At 43.1% G+C, this 22,716-nt stretch overlaps 1 protein-coding gene across 1 annotated transcript in view; it reads left to right on the top strand.

The window, feature by feature from the left end:
* The window catches only part of GPR174 (G protein-coupled receptor 174), a 204,629-nt gene extending 189,460 nt beyond the window's left edge, over positions 1-15,169 (top strand). Inside the window, exon 2 of the mRNA XM_085606661.1 lies at positions 13,454-15,169. Within this exon, the coding sequence (XP_085462787.1) occupies positions 14,010-15,005 (996 nt within the window). The 5' untranslated portion in view covers positions 13,454-14,009 and the 3' untranslated portion in view covers positions 15,006-15,169. The remainder of the gene's footprint in view (positions 1-13,453) is intronic.
* The last annotated feature ends 7,547 nt before the right edge of the window (positions 15,170-22,716 follow it).

Here is a 22,716-nt window from a genome sequence, read left to right as displayed (position 1 = left end):
TCTGCATGGGTGGGTGAGTGTGTGTATGGGTGTGTTAGTGAGTAAATGTATATCTCAGTGGTACATGTGTGAGTAACTACATATATGAAAGGCAGTATATATGTGTGTTAGAGTATATAAAAGTGAGAGTGTGTGATTGTGAGAGTGGCTGCATGGATGAGTGTTTGCTTGTATCAGTGATTGTATAAGAACGTAAGAATGTGCCAGTATTTGTATGAGTAAGTGAGCCGGTGTGTGTATAACTGTATAGGTGAGTAAATGGGAGTGTGATTAATTATTTGCATGACTGACTAGGTGTGTGAGTACCATCGTGCGTTTTAAGTTGGGGGATTAAGTCCCCTTGAATCCTGAGGGTCCCTGGGGTTCAACTAGCCCACCATGTACCTCCAGTAAGCACCACAGAGCTGCGTTGCAGAGAGTTGGTCCGAGGACACGCCCCTTTTTACATCTCTCTGCAACGCAACTCTGTGACACTTACTGGATGTACCTGGTGGGCTAGTTGGCCCCCAGGGACCCTCCGGATACAAGGGGACTTAATTCCCCAACACTTCCTGGTTTGAAGTGTTGACAGCCAATTAGAATGCAGCTCGTGATTTGCAGGGTGCGCGGATCCACCGCGGCCATACATATCGAAAAATTTATTTTTGGATTTTCTCAGCAATTACTGAACGGATTTACACCATTTAAAAAAAAGGTGTCTTTCTGTCCCAAGGGCTACCTTTTTGTCAAATTTGGTGTAATTCCTTTCAGGAGTTCGGGCTGTAGCCGTGTCTAAAATTTCCTATGAGAATTAACATGGAGAAAACACGTTTTGGGACCCCCTTTTTCTCGGCCCCCGCTTGCCAAATCACCCCAAAACGTTCAAGATAGGGGTTACCTGTAAAGGGTCATAGGTTTTGAAAATTTCACGAAGATTCGTCAACTGGCGCCAAAGTTATTGCGAAAACAAATAATTAGTTTCCTGTGGAAACTAAGTCCTAACTATAACTACCTACTGGCGACCGCCAGTAGGTAATATATCTGCAAACAAACCATCAAAACTGTGTTTATTAATCTCTATGTTTCGCTCCTTGCTTCCATGATAGGTTCCACAATCTAGACGCGTTGTTTGCTAGCCTCTGAACTTAAATCCTGCCTGAATGGAAACTGAAGGATCCATTGCTTCTTTAAATGCGATATTCATAGAAGGTTTATGAGCTACGACATTAAAGAATATCCAGACTTACCTACATAGGATGCACAAATTGTTAACACTTAAACTGCACATTTCCGTGTTCATGCATATTTGAAAGTATATGTAAAGGTGGTACTCAATTCACTAGACTTGAGCACCTACACTATACCATCAAGATATCATGTCAATTCAATCAAAGCTCACAGAAATCCAGCGACATAACTGTCATTCCACACTCACTGTCCACATAGAAGATGATTATTGGCACTCACGACAAGTGTGAAACATAGAAAGATTCAAATATTAACTTGTTTGTTAAATTCAATGATGTGACATTGAATAGTAAGAGAAAGTATAATCAATTATCAGTGTGACTACTGTAGGTGAAGAGAGCACGTCATTCTCACCAAAGAGCCAAGTCCTGAGTGAGTATATATCTCCATGAGGGCTTTTAAAAAAAATATTTGACAGGCCCGTGAATTCATGACTTGAAACCAGGAATCCTGCACTGTAATGGGGTAAGCAGGGTCACACATAATCTGCCCATTGATGGTATGCTGCATTTTGTGGTTTCTGTATACTTGCCACTGTCTTTTCGTGGGACCAGTGGGATATTCATTCACTCTATTGCCCCTGTAAAATTTGTGAAGCCTGCAGTACTATAAAGGTTTGCCTTCGCTACATTGATTTTCTGAGAGTACAGTGGGGATAAAATGTCCTGCTGCACCGAAATCTAGTACTGCAAGTAATTTCATGGGTGGGTATAGCAGTCTATATCCCTATTTTAGACTCCCTAGTGAAGGAATACCTCCATTAATCCATATGTGCTTGCCACGGCTTGCCCCATGTTTTGTTGCTTAGTTTGAGCACCTACTTCTGACAATTATTTGTTTCTAATTGTTAGATTGCATAATTTCTATCACTGGAGATTTTGGAATATATATATTTTTTTTTAAAGTCTAGCAAAGTACATCAAAACTGTCAGTGGTAGATTGCAGTCAGTGTGTCACAGTCATGGGCTTTGCTTGCCTGAATTACTGGAGTTACTTGCAAAAGATTAAGTTCCATCTTATGTTCCCTAAACCTTGGCTTTAACTGTGAATTGAATAAGACATGATGCCTATTTGAAGTATCCAAAAATGTCCATGTGTAGTGTATTGCTTGAGTTGAATTGTGCTAAAGAGTTGTGTTGAGGATGTTAGCTCTTTCTGCATAAGCAGCTAGGGATGTCTGAAGATTGATATGCATGTTTATCTATGTCTGTAATTTTGCCTTTTTTTTAAGCTAATGGTGGTGTTTAAATAAACAGTTTCTGTGAAATGCATGGATTTAAAGCTAGTGGTTGTATGGATTATTGTTGTTATTTTCAGAGAACCCGTCTCTGAGGTCCTGTTCACTTTCTGTTCCTGTCAGTAGTGTGCCATCAATGAAACTACAGAAAATTGTTAGTTTGTTGTGGTGAATAATAAGGCGTGCTTGTTCCGTTTATGTTGTAGAAACACTGGCTTACTGTGGTGCAATCCTTGATTCTACTCCAGTTCTGCTTTTGAAGATAGATTTTCTACAGTGGTGGTAAATTTAATATACTGTACATATATGCTGATATTATTCTCTCTATTAGTGCATCTTGTTTTTTCCAGTTTTTGCCTGCATATTGCTACTTCGAGTGGGTGTTGTTTTAGCTATGCACAAATTCCATAGTTGGTAACAGTGCTTCTTCTAGAAAGGTAACAATGCACTATATTGTGTGTTGATAGGGAGTTGTTGTGTGATGTATAGGGCCTAGACCCCCATGTGTTTATGAAGGAACATGAATAAAGTAAGGTCTATCTCTCCTTATGCTCACTGATGAATGTATATCATGTTTTATTTACCATTAGGGGATGATGTGATACAAAGATTCTTATTCGGTAATCTATCTATATACAGTGAATGTGCTTTTATCCAGTCTATGTGAATATAAAGAAAGTCATTACCAGGGGCACAGCTTAGTCAGTGAGATTTGGGAAAGTTGGGGGGGGGGGGGGCGAATCTAAAATGTTGCTACTAAAAAACAGTGGGCCGCAGGATTGAGGGATGAGATGATCAAGGTTCAGGATGAACTGTTTCCAGGAGGAGCAGGGTACGTACTGGTTTGCCTAAGTGGCCTCTGTCTAGAGTGACACAGTGGGTGAAAATTGATGGGTGGAATGCTGCCGCAGTGATTTGCAAGCATTCATGCCATCACCTTTTGGTTGTTTTCCAGTAGTATGCCAAGAAACTGGATACTGGTGCAGATTTCCAAGCCTGCAACTGCCAATGTTTGTGAATTCCAAAAAGTAGTGCATTTCCACTCAATCAAGGATTACATCTGTAGGTGCAGATTTACTACTTTTTTGGTAAATTGGTCACTATATATTTTTAAGTTCCGGGTCCAAAACAAACAAGTTAAAACCTCTTTGTGAAATGAGAATGTCAAGAAAAAACATCCTGACTCAGGCACCCAGACTCAACTACCAAACCAAGAATGCATTAGAGGGCTGTCACACCCCAAACACCTCTTTGAAATTACGGCCATATCCATTCTCCTGGGGCTCGTAGTTCTTCTTGGGAACTCATGTGTAATGTCACATACAACACAAGAGTCTGAAGTCCCCTGCTCTGAGATGACTTATTTTAAATGTATTTTCACTGCACACACTTTCTTTATCTCTGCTTCAAGAATCCATGATTGTTGTCAAATCAGTGCATGTGGACAGGGCTCCATTGTGCTTGTTCTTGCCTTTTATAAATCATTTTATGAAGTGACCAATGTACTAAGCCTCTGTTGCAAATAGATGAGGGGTGCAGGCAGTTTAATAGGACGGGCTGAGCCATGTGTCTGGCTTGGCCCTAAAGGTCCATGCACAAGCCGAGCCATGAAAATGCTTGTCTTGTATGTTGTGTAAGAAACATCATGTACAAATATGATACCTTCTCACATCCTGAACTCAAGTATTTAAAAATTTGCTCATACGTGATAATAAAGAAAATGGAGGCTCAGTGAAAGAAAATATTTTCCTAGGATCGCACAATTTGGACAAACAGTGAAGCCAGAATTGATTCCATTTTATCTTGTATCACATTTTGAAATTCAGCCATCAGATGAAATTCTCTTTACTTCCCCCTCTCTCCCATTTGCATCAAAGGACACAGGTTTTTTTTTTGTACTTGGCTCACAGTGAAAAAAACTGTCACAGCCCCGACTTAGCCAACCAGAACTAGCTACCAAACCCAGAAAGCATTTATTGAGGGGGGGGGAGTGTCACTCTCCAAACACTCCCCCAAAAGCTACACCCCTGGTCATTACTTTAGTGAGCCACCTGGCCACTATGCCTCAACCCAGATTTGAAACAACTCACCTCATCTCACTGATGTGGCCGGAGGCTATAAATAAAAGAGATATAAACTGCTCAGGGTCTTTACCTGCAGTAGTATACCTGAGTTTCAGCTCTGTTATTTGTCCTGTGCTCCACGGCCAGCTCATGAGATATGGCGATAGCGCCCGCCTCAACTGCGCAGGTTCTATGATTCATGCACCATGGCAAATGACGTCAAAGCTGCACGTGCCCAGGTGCCACCTGTATCGCATCTTATCCGCAGCACAAACCAGTGGCTGCTCTTCACCACTTAAGTGAGCTAGTGAACTCCTGCTATTACTGTCCCCAGATGGAAGATGTGTGTAGACTGGCTGAACAGTTACTTTAGGTCCACCCACAAGATGGACGAAGTCGTCAAGCGCTCCTTGCTACTTAACCTCCCCAACACAGGTGCAGATGATGACTACAATGCCGCGGTCAGGGCCCTCAATGCCCACTTTGACCCTCAGCTGAACCTGGACTTTCAATGCTGTAAGCTATGCCAAGCCTGCCAAAGTGAGTGGGAGTTGATTGGCAAATGATATGCCTACCTTCGTGAACTGGCCGGCACCTGCACTGCTGATGACCAGCCAAAGTAAATCCAGGCACAGATTATCCAATGATGCCGGTCCAAGACTCTGTGGGGTCTGATATTGAGACAACCCAACATCAGTCTCAATAATATCCTCATCCCGGCACAGTCCCATGAGCTGTCGGTAGCGTGGGTCGCAGAAATGGACATAGAACTGGCCCATGGCCACAGCAGCAGCAAGTCACCTGTGGTGAAAGTGGAAACCTAGATGCAATGTTCACTAGAACACAATGCACCCGCCCCGAGCCAGCCACACCCATACCTGTTGCTGCATGGTGCAGGAACTGCAGACGAGAGGAACATCCAGCAGAAAACTATCCGGCCCAAGGAAGGATGTGCTGCAACCTTTGGCAAACCCAACATCTTTGCCAAAGTTTGCCAGGAAGGGCTGAGGGGCCGTGGGGCACGAGGGAGTACAACAACGGTGAAAGCCATTCGACAGCTTTCACTGACTGACCCAGAAAACCAGAGCACAGCTCCACGTAACACATGGCAAGGCAGCCCCTGAGATGAGACACCCCCCAAAGATGAAGATGTATTCCTGGTCTCGTTCACAGAGCACCTCAAAAGACACAGGAAGTCACAAGTGATGAAACAAGACCATGCGCTACAGAATTCCGCAGCTTTCAGGGATGGCCACCCATTGCAGTCGGTTCATCCCCAACCTAGCGACCATCACAGAACTGCTGAGGGCACTGACAAAGGCGGATGCTAAATGGTCCTAGGGCTGCCAGGAAGAAGAAGGGCTCCACCCCGTCAAGTCGGGTCTCCACAGCAAAACAACAATGGCCAACCTCGAGTCCATGCAAATGATGGAGCAAATTGTCAATGCCATCCCGGTGGGTCTTCGGCTGTACTGACACAAGAAGTCAACCCGGGACAAAGGGCACCAATTGGCTTCGCCAGCAGAATTCTGTCCACCATGGAAGACAGATATGCCCAGATCGACAGGGAGGCCCTTGCCATGAATTGGGCCTGTGGACACTTCCATCTGTATCTCTGTTATCTGTGTGGGTGGCCCTTCCGAATAATCACAGACCAGCAACCGGTTGTCCCACTGTTCAAGGGCACGGCACCACATCCTCCGCTAAGGATTGATCACTGGGTGATTCTGCTGCAGCACTATCATTTTGAGGTATTATACCAACAAGGCTCCAGGAACTCACCCAACTTCTTGTCTCGACCTCTACCACAAGAAGATTGCAGACCAGGACACGATGAAGGCCAGGCGGAGGCATACATATGAATGATATGACCAGGAGCATGCCCAAGAGCATTTAGTCTTCAAAAGATCAGTCAGGTGACTGCTAATGATATGGTGCTCGCAAAGGTCATAGCAATATTAAAAGAAATAGGGGCCTGGAACACATCCCTGCAGAATGCCAGCCAGTGCAGTGCCATTGACAAAAAATGGCTGATGCAACTCCGGAGAGTTAGGCATGAGATGAGCTTCACCCCAGATGGTCTTGTGCTATGGGGACACTGCATAGCTATACCGCAAGGTCTAACATGGTGGGTGGCAGAGCTAGCTCACGGAGGGCACCAAGGGACAGCCAAGACCAAGAACCATCTATGAGGGAAAGTGTGGTTCCCCGCATTGGAAGCCATCGTGGATGACCCCATGAGGTTATCCTAAACATGCCAGGTCACTTGCAGACCCTAAACGCCAGCGTCAGTACTCGCAAAGGAACCGAGTGACACCCCGTGGAAGAAAGGCAGCCTCAATTTTGTCTATTTATCAGATGAGACAATCACCATGGTACTAGTGGGCAGCCAATATAACATTGTGGAACTGATTGAATCAACAATGTTGTCCCAGTACTGGAGAAGGTCTTAGATGTGTTTGAGAACAAATCAGTACCGATAATGGTCTACCTTTTCAAGGACTCGAGTTCCAGGCATTCCACCAACACCTGTGCATTTGGCATTGATGGATTACCCCACAGTGGCCACAGGCCAATGGCGATGTTGAGTGCTTTCTGCGCACCTTTAACAAGGAACGGAATATTGTTGTCATGAAGGAGAAAATCCTTCAAACAGCCTTTAAAAAGCCTACATAGATTCCTGCGGAAGTATCAAGGAGCCCCGCATTGCATGACACAGTGTCCTCCCTGGTCTCACGTGTGAAGAGTGTACAGGCAGGATATGATCCCAGGGCACCCCGGGCGGTCCCCTCATGAGTATTACCTGGAGGGTGCCCAAGCCAGGTGAGCAAAGAATAACATGAAAGCCAGCCTGAAGAGGTAAGCAGGCCACCACTATCTGCAACCCGGGAACAAGGTGCTCCGCCGACCGGAGAGTTAGTTCTGCACACCCTACGAGTCAGGAGCATGGGGGATAACAATGGTGGAGGGCACAATGGTAACTGCTCGCAGGCAGCGGAAACAGTGACCCGGAATGTGTGGTGATTCAAGAAGGTGGAAGCCCCAGAGGGAGGTGAGAAGGATACTGAAGGGGGCCAAGAGAAAGAGGACATAAATGCAGAGGAAGGGGCTTCCAGCTAGCGATTGGAGAACGACCAATCTCTGGATGGAGTCAGTAATGAAAGTCGAATAACAAGCTCTCAGGCTGACACGAGCCAAGACAAAGTACCCAACAGTTCTTGGAGCCAGCACTACAACCTACGCCCAAACCTTCAGCTAAACCAGAATCTCAATGACTTTGTGTGCTGAACCCACTCCTGAGAATCAGAGTAAGTGGGTAGTAAGTGGGTAGTAGTTGTAGTGAGCCACCCGGACACTGTACCCTGACCCCAGATCCAGACACATCTCACCATCTGGCCAGAGGCTATAAAAACAAGCATTTGCATAGCAATAGGACTCGCATTTACTCAATACCTATTGCATTGCATTACAAACAACGGGGGGGCATGGACAACGGGAGTGCGGGTGGGGGGAGAAGGGGGCGAGAAGGTGCAAAGTAGTGCTCGTAGTCTAAATAGTGCTACACATACCGTACCGTGTAACATTCAAAGTAAAGGGACCAGTAGCCATAGGAGGGTACAAATTACAACATGCCCATAATAAAGAGGGACTAAAAAGCCTCATAATCAATCAGACGGCAGCATTTACAAAATACAATGACAAGAGCCAATTAAAAACATGGGCGGAGAGTGGGCGGAGCTTCTACGCCATACTCCATTACTGCATGACTCGCAAAACTAGCAAAAGACAGACAATTGATGGACGGAATGCAGAACAAATCAAAACATTCACCCCGGTCAAGAGATCTGGGTTAAATCTATCATTCTTTTGCTCACCATGCCATCCCAGTTTCGACCTGGCCTTATGCAAATCAGTCTTGTCCCTGTGCCTCATGGGAACAGTCCAGCCTGAACTGCCAAACCAGGTCCTCCCTGGACCGGAAACAGGCATCCTAGGACCGTTTTTTGGGCTTCACCCCTCTTCAACTTTTGTTTTTGCATTTGTCACCCGAGTGGGAAGGGTATGCCCAGACGTGGGCCCCGTGCTCTCCATGCCACTGGAATCAAGTTATCCTGGCTGAAGAGGAGTGAAACCCCGAAACCGGTCCTAGTGTGCTTGTTTCCAGTCCAGGGAGGACCAGGCTTGGCAGTTCGGGCTGGACTGTTCCCATGAGGCACAGGGTCATGACTGATTTGCATATGGCTGGGTTCAAACTGGAACGGCATGGTGAGCAAAAACACAATGGATTTAGGCCCAGATCTCTGTACTGGGGTGAATGTATGACATTGTTCTGCATTCTGTCCATCAACTGTTGATTTTTGCATTTGTCACCCCGAGTGGGAAGGGTATGCCCAGACGTGGGTCCCGTGCTCTCCATGCCACTGGAATCAAGCTATCCTGGCTGAAGAGGGGTGAAACCCCGAAACCGGTCCTAGGATGCTTGTTTCCAGTCCAGGGAGGACCTGGCTTGGCAGTTCAGGCTGGACTGTTCCCATGAGGCACAGGGTCAAGACTGACTTGCATATGGTTGGGTTCAAACTGGAACTGCATGGTGAGCAAAAAACTATGGATTTAAGCCCAGATCTCTGTACTGGGGTGAATGTATGACATTGTTCTGCATTGTGTCCATCAACTGTTGTTTTTTGCATTTGTCACCCCGAGTGGGAAGGGTATGACCAGACGTGGGTCCCATGCTCTCCATGGCACTGGAATCAAGCTATCCTGGCTGAAGAGGGGTGAAACCCCGAAACCGGTCCTAGGATGCTTGTTTCCAGTCCAGAGAGGACCTGGCTTGGAAGTTCGGGCTGGACTGTTCCCATTAGGCACAGGGTCAAGACTGATTTGCATATGGCTGGGTTCAAACTGGAACGGCATGGTGAGAAAAAAACTATGGATTTAGGCCCAGATCTCTGTACTGGGGTGAATGTATGACATTGTTCTGCATTCTGTCCATCAACTGTTGTTTTTGCATTCGCAAAGCTAGCAGCGCATGCGCCCTGACGCTATAGGCTCAACCTAAAAAGGGCGAAAAAACACTCAAGGTCTTTGCTCACACTGTTATACATGAGTGTTGACTCCATTATTTATCCTGCATTGACCACCTCAGACATCTTCAAGACAGGCATCACCACAATTACCAAGATGCACATTACCCACACTCGTTACCAAGAAACCATTCCCACATGCTCTACTATGTTTGTCACCAATGATTCTATTCTTTCTGGTTTAGTTCCTAGTCCAAACTCTCTTCTCGTCCCATGCCTGTGTACACATCCGGTACATCCCTTCAAATCTCTCCCACAAACAAAAGTGGCCATAGTGCCCTTTTTAACACTTTCTAGGTAACGGGCTTCTTTATTATGAGGTACAGACTTCCCAACAATGCCCTTTAATTAGGTTAACACGTTGTAGTCTTCTGCCAATCTGCCAATATTATGAACAAAAAAACTGATGATTAAACCATATTTGAGACACTGTAATATCAGCACACATAAATCTGCCGTTTTGCTCAGCAAATAAGCACCCATATAGATGTTTTTGTTCCGTGTTATGCTATACATTTTCCTGATTGAAACAGATGCAGCACACTCCGAGGAATTCACCTTTTTTGGGTTCCTGTCCTACACCCATTATCCAAGTGTTGTTTATAGGTAATGCTGGTGTCTTGTTAGAACATTTCATTAAGGTTGCTCTTGTTCTGTAGTGTTATCAACTGATGCATTATTATCGTAAGGACACTAGTGGATACAGATGATATCACTTCATTTTTATGCTTAAAGTCAATAGGGACATAGAACCTTTAAGGAGTGTATCATAAGCACCATGAACTGTGCGCTCATGATTGTAGATAAATCTGTTTAGAATATGTTGATTTCTAGCCATGGTCTTGAGGCAGATTTGCATAAAATTGTTGTTGTATAGGTGACTGGAGTCTTTAAAGTTTTTTTGATGTTCTTTCTTCTATTTCAAGACCCAAAGATGTCTCTTTCAAGTTTCTCTTACTTCTTCAAATGTGACTTCACTTTCTGTTGCAGTTGGCATGTTGTGCTCCTTTTCTGTTTTTGCTAAACCTCCATGTACCTTCACACACTTCAAATTGTAATTGCTTTGCTCTTCTGCTTCTATGCTCCTACCACTGCCTGAGATAGGGGCATGTGTAGTTTTCTAAGCTAGCAAACAAAAACGTGAGTTAGTCTATTGAGGTTATATCTCTGCATAATTTGATGTTTTTCTTTGATAAAAACAGAATTCACTTTTCCTCTATTGACCACGTTACTCGCTTACTTTATACATATGTTTCTACCGCAAGGCCCTCTATCCAGTCTTTCATAAAGTTGAAGGTACCTACAAATATTTTCAGTGCAGCTCCATATTTATTGTTTTCATTCAACATACATTTTCACTTCCTTTATCAAATATAGGGCTATGTTACGCGCCAGTCCCAATTGGGCCAGTAACCAGCCTTAATATCCTAATCGGGTTTTCAAGATCTTCTTTAACTGGACGGGTCAGGATTGCTTCACACAGACACTTTGCTATGTAGCAGGTGTTGTATTCGGGTAAAATACCGGGCAAAACATGCAAGTATCAATGCAGAAACACTAATTAGTGAATTTTATTGCCCCAATATCCCTTAACCAAACGTATTTCTGCCCCCTCCATTGCCAGTTCCCCTAGTTTCAATAATTACAGTGGTTCAGTGGGTGCATTCCATGTAGAAAACAACATCACTCATAATGGGGAACCATAGTAGGTATGAGTCCTTCATTAATCGAGGTCATTCTCAGTTTTTGAGGAGTTGATATCTGGCCAGCTGTCCTGGATCAGCTGCTCATCTGTAAGTTAGAGAAAAGAGCGAGGCTGCCAAAAGGGGGTCCCATTCCAACTCCAGTAAATCTAAGATTGGCATATAAGTGATGTATGCACCCAAAATAAGTTAGTAAAGCCCACTGCAAGGTGGATTGCACGTATACGTAACTCTTCAGGACTCACAGATCATTAAAAATAGAATTTGTATAAAAATAATAACCCTCTGTTCATTCTGAAACTTCCATGAGGCCACCCTGCTGTCGGCGTAGTCAGTAATTCGAATAGATTTAGGGTCTGGGCACTGAAGGGATCAACATAGAGATGTAAAGTTTCAGTTTCAAAGACACTAACGAGAGTTCTTGTTGTTCTAAGTAATATTGGGGAGAGTGAAGGATAGAAAGTGACTCAACAGAACTTTGTATCTAGTTGAATATAATGCACTGAAACAGCTTTGAACAGTATAGGACACACACCGGTTTTTGCATGAAAAAGGACACACATTTCACAGTAAATAGGTACAATTCATAAAACCCTTTAAATAATGAAGGGCGGTCGACTGTAATAATTCTGAGTTCACAAGCTGCACTGTTCATGAACAGGAACAACACAATTTGATTTCATGTGTTGCATCATGTCATGCACCCATTCCTAATCCAAAACATCCCTGGTTCTATATTCAATTCAAAATATACCTGTATGCCATACTATGGTGATTTATGTTAGATTCCAGGATAAAACACTCTGTTACACTATTTCACGGGTTTACTTTTGGCTATTTAAAAAAAAATATAGTAAAACTCATTTGCATCTTTAAATCTAGGTCAGAATGTATTTACTTATTTGTGCTATTCACGAGGTGTGATTGGATCGGCATAGCTGTCTATGTAAATTTCATGGAAATCAGGATACCATTCCCTGTTTAGTGTGCCTTTTGAATTCCATTGATAAATATTTCTTTTCACATTTTATTTCTGCAAATAGATTTTTTTTTCCTGCGGGGGAAGCCCTTCTCCTATGCCCCCACCAAAATCGGGGTAATATATTCTCATTTCCATCCTGGAAATTTACATCAACCCTTGGCTAGAGTAAAATACGACCATTTCCAGGCAACAAAGAAAAGAATGAGGAGTCTGTCAATGCCCACACATGTCCTTGTTTGTGGGCGTTCACCACCGTCCGAGCCTCACCACTCCTTGAAAGTACCCAGGAGCGCCTAAATTCCCCATTATCCGTGGATTTATGAGTGCATCCATCTCCGCGTTCATGGTGGTGGTCTCCGCACCCATAAAAGGTCTACGCCTGACAGGAATCCGTGTGTGAATTCCTGACAGGCATAAGTTTGTGAGCAGGCCCCATCGCATCTGTCCACGTTTTGGACCTAAAAATCTTTTTTACGTGGCACTTCATGAGCTATAGTGGCATGGACTATACAGGTCACTGATTAGGGGATCAATTCATACAAAGTCTCGTTCGATATGACTTTGTTACTTTTTATTTGGTACTCAGCTCTGCCCTTGGGTACTTTTTTCTGTCTTCAGTTACTCACTTCTACTTATTATTGAGATGTTCACTCGAATGTTCACTGCCATGTTAAATGAATACTTTTTCCTTGTTGTCTATTTATCTATTTATGGTATTGCTTTTGCCTTCTATGCCTAACTTGTGTCCCAGTACACTGTGCTAATCTTGTGCTAAATTTCAGTTCTGCCATCTGCTTCTCACCATGCGTTATTTCCCAAATCACCATCGTTCCAATCTCTTGTTCTTCTCACTTCATGTTCATGGAATTTTCTGTCTTATGTCTCTGTCTTCATATCTTATCATTAATTCCTTAATTCCTGGGTATTACACAGATCTCATTTTTCTCCCTGGTGACAAATATTGTGCATTGGCTTTTATTTAAAAAAGCTCTATTCGTGTTTTTCTTATTTTATTTACTCTAAGTTTCAAGAATTTATGAACAGGTTTATTGTTAGCATCCTTTTAACTATTTGCAATTTTTGCAGAATATATTGTCTATTCATTATTGAAACATAAAATTAAAGTAATAATATCTGTTTCCCAAATTTTCTTTCAGTTGTGGTTCCCCGCTGGCATATGTGGCTGCAGATTCTAAGCCGGAGGAAGACATTCTGAATTACAAACATCTTCGCAACGTCGACTTCCAAAGCTTCGGAACTCTAGAATCAGCAACAAAAGTATAGTTCACATAAGGTGATTCCTCAGAGTCATCACACACAGGCCATTGCAGGTGGATCCACTGATGGTGTTATCTTATGGCCTCTCCATATTACGGAAACTGTGAAAGTGACCTCTTTTGGCAAGTGCAGTCTGAAGCATGGAAACATGCATGAGAAAATCAAATCAATCCGGCCTGCGAGAACGATATACATTATAAAGGCCTGACCTAACCTGATTTTGCCAGAAAGAGTATGAAACATTTGTTCCAACATGAGACACATGGAAGTCACTGTGAAAAACCAGATACATGCCAGGAAAAAAGCCGGAACTTGGAAAACTGCATCTACCACCTTAACTTGACATTTTGTTGGGTTTTCCTTGATAAGCTATAGTATCTTAAATAATATGACAGCTTTTTATCATATACCTGTGTGATTTTTTTTTTAATAAAGATGAATGGAAATGTGAGTAATAATACTGACAATTGTGAGGTAGACCCTGGTTTCCTAAACTTTTTGTATGCGATCACCTACACCATCCTGCTGGTTCCGGGATTGATAGGGAACGTGTTAGCTTTGTGGGTCTTCTACGCCTATGTCAAAGAGACTAAAAGAGCTGTGATATTTATGATCAATTTGGCTATTGCTGACTTGGCGCAAGTGCTCTCCTTGCCGCTGCGCATATTCTACTACCTGCACCACACCTGGCCGTTCGGCGAGTTCCTGTGCATGTTGTGTTTCTATCTCAAGTACGTCAACATGTATGCCAGCATCTACTTCTTGGTGTGCATCAGCATAAGACGCTTCCTGTTTGTCATGTACCCCTTCAGGTACAGCCACTGCAAGCGCATGTTTGATGTGTACATCAGCATTGCCGGATGGGTTGTTGTTTGTGTCAGCTGCTTGCCCTTTCCTCTTCTGAGAATTAATAGTCACAATGGAACAAAAGATGAGGTGTGCTTTGTAGACCTTCCTGTGAAAGACATTGGTGTTTTCTATTCCGTTTTAATGGTCACCATGGCCGAGATCTTCGGGTTCATAACCCCACTTGTAATAGTCGTCTACTGCTCATGGAAGACAATCACCTCCTTGCAAGAACCACAGCCAATCGCCAACGACCTTGGTGAGAAGAAGAAAGCCTTGAAGATGATTTTAACCTGCTCAGTGGTGTTCCTGATCTGTTTTGCGCCGTACCACTTCAGTTTCCCCCTTCACTTCTTGGCAAAGTCAAATAAAATCAGAGACTGTTCACAGAAAAAGGCAATATTGACATTTCACCCAGTGGCTTTGTGTCTGGCCAGTTTGAACTCCTGTTTAGACCCCATCATTTACTACTTTACGACAGATGAATTTAGAAGAAGACTTTCACGGCAGGAAATACAAGATGTTGAGCTGCAGACGGAACTGTACTGTGAAGAGGGTACCCGAAAAAAATCCTTCAAGGGCTGAGTGGAAGGGACATTGATGTACTGCCACTCTGACATGACAATGTGGGCCATTTGAGGACGACCTCAAAGTACAGAAGTACTACTTATCGACAACGTGAGAGCACTTTCTTTAAAGATATTTGTGGCTTTTAACTTATGTGTTTGGAATAAAATATTTCTATTACCATAGTAGTGTTACTATGATAGATATCAGGTATGGTGCAGAAAGGTATGTAAAATGTCATTTTATGTTGGTATGCAGTGCTTAATTTGTCTAATCATTAGTGCCGGTGCCTAAAGATCTGCACTGCAGTCAATGGCAAGCGCAACTAAATATCGCCGCACCGAATACCAAGGCTGCGTAGTCTTGAATCCACCGCATTTCTCTTTAATACACTATCAAGCACTCCCTGCCCCTTATCTCACTCTTGCATATTCCTGCTTTCTTCCTTTAGGACAGTTTTGCCTCTTTCTCTTCCTCTGTCTTTCCACTTAGTTTGTTTTTCCCTATTGTGCTCTAGATAAACGTATTATGAGGAAAAATAAGTGCATGTCCCCAAAAATGAGTGCCGGTGGGCCCACGGCCAACCAGTGGCTAAAATTAAGCATTGATGTTATGTTAAGTTATGTTATGTTGTTGAGCCGAAGTTCTTGCAAAGAAATACAATGCAACAAGAGTAGATATACGCCCTTCTTATGGGAAGGGCGTATGAATGTGTAACGAATCTGGTGCTCATGTATAGCGCTCTGATACCCGATGTCTCTGGTCTAGTTTGCGCTATATAACCTCTAAAAAAAAAAAAAAATGGCTGGGGCTGTAGGAAAGCAGTACTGTTCATACTGGTGAAGATGTCTAGCCTCTTCAGAAGGATGGGAACATCAGTGGCATTAAAGGCCATGAATAGGTCAAACAGGACTTTGCCACAAGTGTCTCCCATATCATGCATTTAAGCAGGACAAAATAATTGCAAAGTAGGGCGGTTATGTACAACATTCCCTTTAAAAAAGAGGATGGTATATCGCCCCCCTTGTGGTATTCTATTAGCGAGCGATAAAAGATAATTGGCTAAAACATCAGTACAAAGTTTGAAAAATTCCACCGGGAGTTCATCTGGGCCACAAGCTTTACCATTCGGGAGATTCTTAATAACCTCAGTCAATTTTTCTTTGGAGAAGGGTCGAGACATGTCGACCCCCTCTTTGCTAGTTAAGGTTGGAATATTGCAGTCTGGTAAGAATCTACCCAGGGATAGTATGTTGATCGTCTGAATTTGTGTAGATATCTGCAGATAATGATCTAACAGAATTTCTCCCACCTTCTCTGATTCCCTATTTATAGTCCCCGAGATTGAGCATTTCAGAGCATTTATTCCATTCTTGGCTGCTTGTTCCTGTGCCTGCCAGGCTCAAAATTTTACCGTAAAGTTGCTTCCGTCATATACTTTTTTAGCCTGACTCGCCATGGCGCACTTGCGTAATATACTTCTCTCATCGCCTGTCTAGCGATGTTGAACGCATTTTTATTAGCCCTAGATGAATTCTTGAGAAAGCTATCATAGCTCTGTAGTACCTTATGTTCTAAAATTTGTTTTTGTTTTTTAGCTTTTAAACTATTTTTTGCATCTTTGCTTATTACTCTTCCTCTAATAAATGCTTTCATAGCGTCTCATACAATGCCCGACAGTGCAGTCTTGTCATTCGACATAAAAAATTCCCTTATCTCCTCTTTGAGATTTTGCAACCACCCTACATCCTGTAAATATTATTTATTGAGCACCCAGGGTCTGGGGCACATAAGGGGCTTACTCACTCCCGACTGAAAACCCAGTATGTATAGTGGTTTGAGTTCTATAATTAAAAGTTCGGGAGATTTTTAAAAAGTCTATATATGAAGAGCTGCAAAAAACCCTGAAAAGCAGGTGTATGAAATTTTCGTGCAGCAGGCAGCCATCCAGGGATCAACGAAAGCAAGCGTTTCCCAGCCGCGGTCGGTAGTAGGAGTACCTGCAGGGCGGTGACGTGGGGAGGGGGGTAGTAAACTATGGATTACGGAGATTTACAGGTAAATTAACATATAAATTAATAACATGAATTTCGTTGCGTGCACTGCATCGCATTTGGGGATGCAGTGCACGCAACGAAATTCGTTTTATTAATTTATATGTTAACTTACCTGTAAACCTCCGTAATGCACAGTTTACTACCCACCACCCTGCCCCTCCCTCTACCCACGTCACCGCCCTGCAGGTACTCCTACTACCGAACCGCGGCTGGCATTTCCTGGAAGTTCCGGATAACTTTTAAGGATTTTGGTTTAAAGGTTTTTTTGACTTAACCGAGGAATCCACTATTGAATCCTGCAGCAAATTAAAATATCCCCCAATTATCAGTTTGCCAGGATTTTGTAGTAGAAATTAGAACAGGTCCTCATAATGTGTAGTATTACCTTAAACTGGGGCATAAAAACTAACAAAAGTTATAAGCTTGACTTAACTGTAATTGATCATATTAAATTTGCCCATTTGAGATTAAATACTTCCCTGTTTTGGAGAAAGTGTTTTTAATGAGTAGCATTTGGACACATTTAATTATTTATTGTTAATTTTATTGGGGTAGCTGTAGAGCACTATCGTAGCTATGATGAGCAATAGATTAGTGTACATGGCAAAAAGTATATGCGACATGTACGAGACACGATAAAAACATTCAAATGTGCTTTCATAACAGCAGAATATCCATTGGTGAAAAATATATTTGAATACGTTGACTTATTTGAGCTGTTGACACATCAGGTGGGATAAAGAGCTAGTACCAGCTTTGTGGTGCCAGTTTTATCTCTGTTGACCATGTGAAAGAAATGACTGGCTTGTCTGTCGTTTCTGATATGGGGATGTGTTCTGCAATGAAGATGCGTACTACATTAAAATACCTTAGCAAGCAATTGCTCTTAAAGACTAAGGAGTTGCCCAATACGAACGTGCAGATATTTTAAAAAAATCTGTTGGTGACTTGAATAATAATGTTATAAGGTGCTTACATCTATAAAAAGATTGACTAAACAGTAGGTGGATTGTGTATTTGTGTGATGTTGGTACAGTTTTTTGTGGATTTGATCTTCATTTGGTAGACTGCACAAAATAATGCATTAGATTTGGCAATTTTCCTTTCCTACTTCCTCAGGAGAACTTATGGCATTCGTAGTTCTATGGCGACTCAACAATTGGACAGATTTTCCAACTAACAGGGGGCAAATGGAGAATGGATAGGAAGGCATCCTTTATTACCTCTTTTGCAAGGTATTTAAGATAGGTTTCAAGACATGATGGTAGGAATTGGTTTAGACTGATGAGGTAGATGTGGCTGTAGTGTGCAATGTTTTGTCACTAGAATAAGTTATTACAGGTTGAAAGCTGAAGTGGGTTGTAAATCTATGTCCTTTGAAATGTGTGATATAAATATATACTTGACACTTTGGCAGCCGCAATGACATTTATATGCAACATAAAAGGTGTCACCAGGATGCCTTTATGATGTATATAAACATTATTGTGTGGCTCCCACAGGCAGGCGCCCCTTCTTTTTAATTGTTTTGTCCACCAGACAGCTGGTGCTAGGAGGAATTTTCTGGTGCATAATATTTGCTAGGCACTGGAAAACACATGAATCAGGCAGCCTGGTGCTTACTTCTGAGTCACCGCATTATTATGTGAAGGAGGTCATGTATAACAGAAAAACATATCGGAGGAAGAATTTACCTCCCAGGTCCTTTCAAGCATCAATTTAGTGGTGAGGGCTATGGGAGGAAGGAAAAGTGGTTACTCTGCCCCCAGCTCCTCCCTGTACATACTCATCAGCCCAAAACATTTTTTTGCAAGAGTGGGGCAGTAGAATACGGAACAGGATGAGCAGCCAAGCTCCTCCCACCCTCCAGGGCACTCACCCTTCCCACCCAACTAAGAGGAGAAATGAACCAGAGGTAGGAGTTGGAAGGGGAGGAACAAGGATTGTTCCTAGCCACTCCCCTTCCAATCTTCACTTTCTAGCTAATTTCCTACAGCTCCTTTACTTCAGAATACTTCTTTGTCGATGACAAGTATTCTGAGAGAAAAGAGCTGTGTGTCTGTGCCCCTAAAAGGTGGCAGACATTTTTGGATTTTTTTCCTAGCTTAAGAATGAATCCAAACAGCATTGCCTCCTTCCTATGGAACAGAAACACAACACATCCTCTCACAATGCTTTCTCTCTGTGAGAAGTATTGTGAGAGGGAGAAACTGTGTGCCTGTGCCCCAAAAAGGAGCTATGCGCTGTTTCAGCATTTTCTTAGCCCAAGAAAAAAATCCCCAAAGTATCTCCCTTCTTTCTATGGCACAGTCACACAATTGTATGCCAAAGCAAAGAGCCAGACTTGGTTTGCATGTTTTCTTAGGTTAAGAAGAAATCCAGTACGTTTTGGTTGCTCTCTGCACCCTGACAATACACTTCTGTGCCTCAGGAAGGAGCCAGATGCTATTTGGATGCTTTCCTCAACAAGTAAGAAATCCAATAAGAATCTGGCTCCTCCCTGTGTCATAAACACATATCTGTGTTCTGGCAAGGAGATAGTCAGACTTTTCCTATTTTATGCTTTATACCTACTTCCAGTATGTGTAGGGAACAGATGTGAAACCCAAAGGAACAATCAGAATGCAACTTATTGCTGAAAAGCAGACTAAATTCAAAATTCAGTAAGAGGTAATTTGTGTAGATGTTTTGAGTATTTCTCAAAATAAGAAAATGCTGAGATGAAAAAATAGTGACTACAAGGTTTTTCAACTATAATGTTTTGCACAGAAGGCCAATTCACAAATTCAACTTCTTTTCAGGAAATCAAAATCCTTCAGCAGGGCAAGGCTGCAGGCTGTATCAGAGGAAGGCCTCACAAAGTTGAATACACATTGTATGAGGTACTGATGAAACCATTGGTTTTGGCGGGAAACGCTCAAAGTGGGAGAAATTCTAATTTTGTGCCTAGAGACGTTCTCTCGCCAGTCAGATACTTTTGCCACCTTCGCCCTGAAAGGATTTTGACCTTCGGACTTAGGGCCTGATTTAGATCTTGGCGGGACTGTGATTGAGTGGGCTTTTATGGCAGGCTTCCCCCCATACCTGGAGGTCCGCTCTCCTGGTTTAGATGCTGGATTTCAATGGGCGAGAAGACCGCCACCATCCAGCCGACTCCACCAGAACTTCGCTTCCCACCCCGGCGGAGGGATGGGCTGAAGGCGCCAGCAGCAACACTCCAGAAAGGATACCCACCATCGGTATTTGGATCTGGCCTGTTTCTAGGGGAATTCCGGTGGGAATCCCTCCCACTTCGACTAGGCAGAATGGGATGAAATGGTGTGTAAACTCACCTTTTTTGGGGCTCTGGATGCTGTTTCCTGATCTTCATCTTCATCCAGGTCCCACCCCGTCCTGCTACACCTTGACCACGACAGACCAGCATCACGATTTGACGGACCCCAAGGTAGGTGTCCGTGGTGTATGCGCCTATACATGGCATGGTGCTTGTATGTTGGTGAGGTACAAGGCAGAATGTGCATATAATGCTCACTAAACATATCATAAAACACTTATATACACAAACACAACATATATATGTTTTTAGTAAACTCAACATATATATGTTTTTAGTAAAAAAGAATCTATGTCACTTACCTGTCTCCCCACCACCATGGTTGCCCCCCAACAGGACTTCACCACCAGACACCTCCAACCCATTGGGAACATCCAAATTGGCTCTGCGTTACCCTGCCACCAAGACGGTGACAGTGGGACCTTTGCCAGCACTAAAAACCACCCCAGCCGGTAGTCTTCTCTGTTTGTGTATACATCTAAATAGGGTGGGCCGCTGTCGGCTTGACGGTCTTTCTGGGCCTGCCACTATGGCCGGATGGATGGAAGACCGCCAAGATCTAAATCAGGCCCTTAGTATCTTTTTTGATCTCAGAATCCTTAAGCAGGCCTAGGCTGCAACTGTATCTGGCATTTGCATCCAAGAGGCAGTACTTTCTCACCGAGGGACTGCTGAATTAGATTTTGTGCTGTGGAGAAGCCTAATTTTTTAGCACAGCGAGGTTGCCCCTTGGTTGGATAGGCTGGAGTTGTTGGTCTCGGTCCTCCAGAGGTCTCGAAGTCCAAACATTTTTCAAGTCATAGGTTTTCAGGGATGGTAGGAGAGATCTAGTTAGACACATCCATAGGTTCTAGGACCTCAAGAAGAGCACTTGGTGGTCAAGGCTAACTCCACCAGAGGCCATCAGCATGTTAGGTCCAGTTCATACTAGTCAGATGGGAACTTCATATAAAAGGCCTCTTGCAGCTTTTAGTAGCCCTATATCCATACAGTAGGATCAGACAACTGATTCCTGGAGTCCACTTCTTTGTCCTGGTACAAGAAGGAGTAGGTTGAGCCTTTCTGGGCTCCTCTCAGGGGACAGACAGCAAGTCAAGTCCTCCACCAGTCTTCCTTAGGTCTATAAATCGTTTTGAGGAAGGTGACTGGGAATGTGAAATTTATGCCTGTCACTACATAGTGGGTGGTAGTGATACCTGGCCCTTTCCTAACAAATGAGATAAAGTTTCCAAGGGTACCCAACCCACTTTTGCAGCAGGTCCTGTTTGCCCTATTGCTAACAATCCCACAGTGCCCCTCACTCCTTTTTTCCAAGATGGGGAACCCCTTCTCCACTTGTGCTGAGGTTGTGCACCCAGCCAGAGGTGTGGCCAAGTAATGAGTAGTCCCCTCCTCTGTTGTCACTTTAAACTAGATCTGGGGGCAGCTCTCCCCCCACTGGGGTTTGTGCCTGACTGACAGGGAAGACAAAAGCTGGGATCTTTGCAGCTGTCACCTAACATTTGCTTGTGACAAGAGAGGCCCTTTTGAAGTAAATTAAATGTATTGGTACACCCCAGCTCATCTTATGCAAGGGGAAGACAAACCTCCTCCCCAAATCTGAGCCATTGTCCCTGCTCTAGGACCAGTTTTCACACCTCCTGAGGGTTAATTTCCCACTGGGCTACTGTTGGAGTACTAATGAAGATTAACCATCCAGAAGCTTTAGGCAGGGGAAAATAACTTTCTAAAAGTTGCATTTCCTTAATGTTGATTTAAAACCTGACATCACCCTTAAGTTGGGCTTTTACTAAATATTAAAAAGGGTGGTTTAATCAAATTTCAATCCAGAGATAGCAGAATTAATATAAATAGCCGCTTCCTGGTATTTCCTATGGGCCAGCCAGAGCCTTCCTTCAGCTAAATAGTTTTTGCGTGCTAGTTATTTTAAAGAAATGTTAGCCTTACATTTCTACTCTTCCTTACTGTTAATGTAAATACCATGAACCCTTCATTGGTGGATTTGTTCATGCCCCCACCATGCACAGTGCAATAATGTAATTTCAGATGTCATCGGTGACGTTATCAATGATGACACAGAACAAGTCATAAGTGATGTGATATTTGGTGTTGTAAGTAGTATAAGGCAAGGGCGTGAGTTAGAATTACTTGAAATAACCCTAAATGGTGAATTTCACTTTTTTTTAAAGTTCAAAATGTTACATTTAAACTGAAATTTTCAACTAACTAAAACGTCTGTTAGCTCTTGTTTTGTTTCAGTCAATTTCTGAGTTGTTTTCTAATGCAAAGTAAGTTATGATTACCATACCCCACCTTGTTTTTTTAATAAATATTTTAG

This window comes from Triturus cristatus, chromosome 5_2, assembly GCF_964204655.1.
Source record: "Triturus cristatus chromosome 5_2, aTriCri1.1, whole genome shotgun sequence".
In the NCBI taxonomy this organism is placed as follows: Eukaryota; Metazoa; Chordata; class Amphibia; order Caudata; family Salamandridae; genus Triturus; species Triturus cristatus.
The sequence above is the reverse complement of the archived record's forward strand: the minus strand, read 5'-3'. Positions and strand labels throughout refer to the sequence as shown.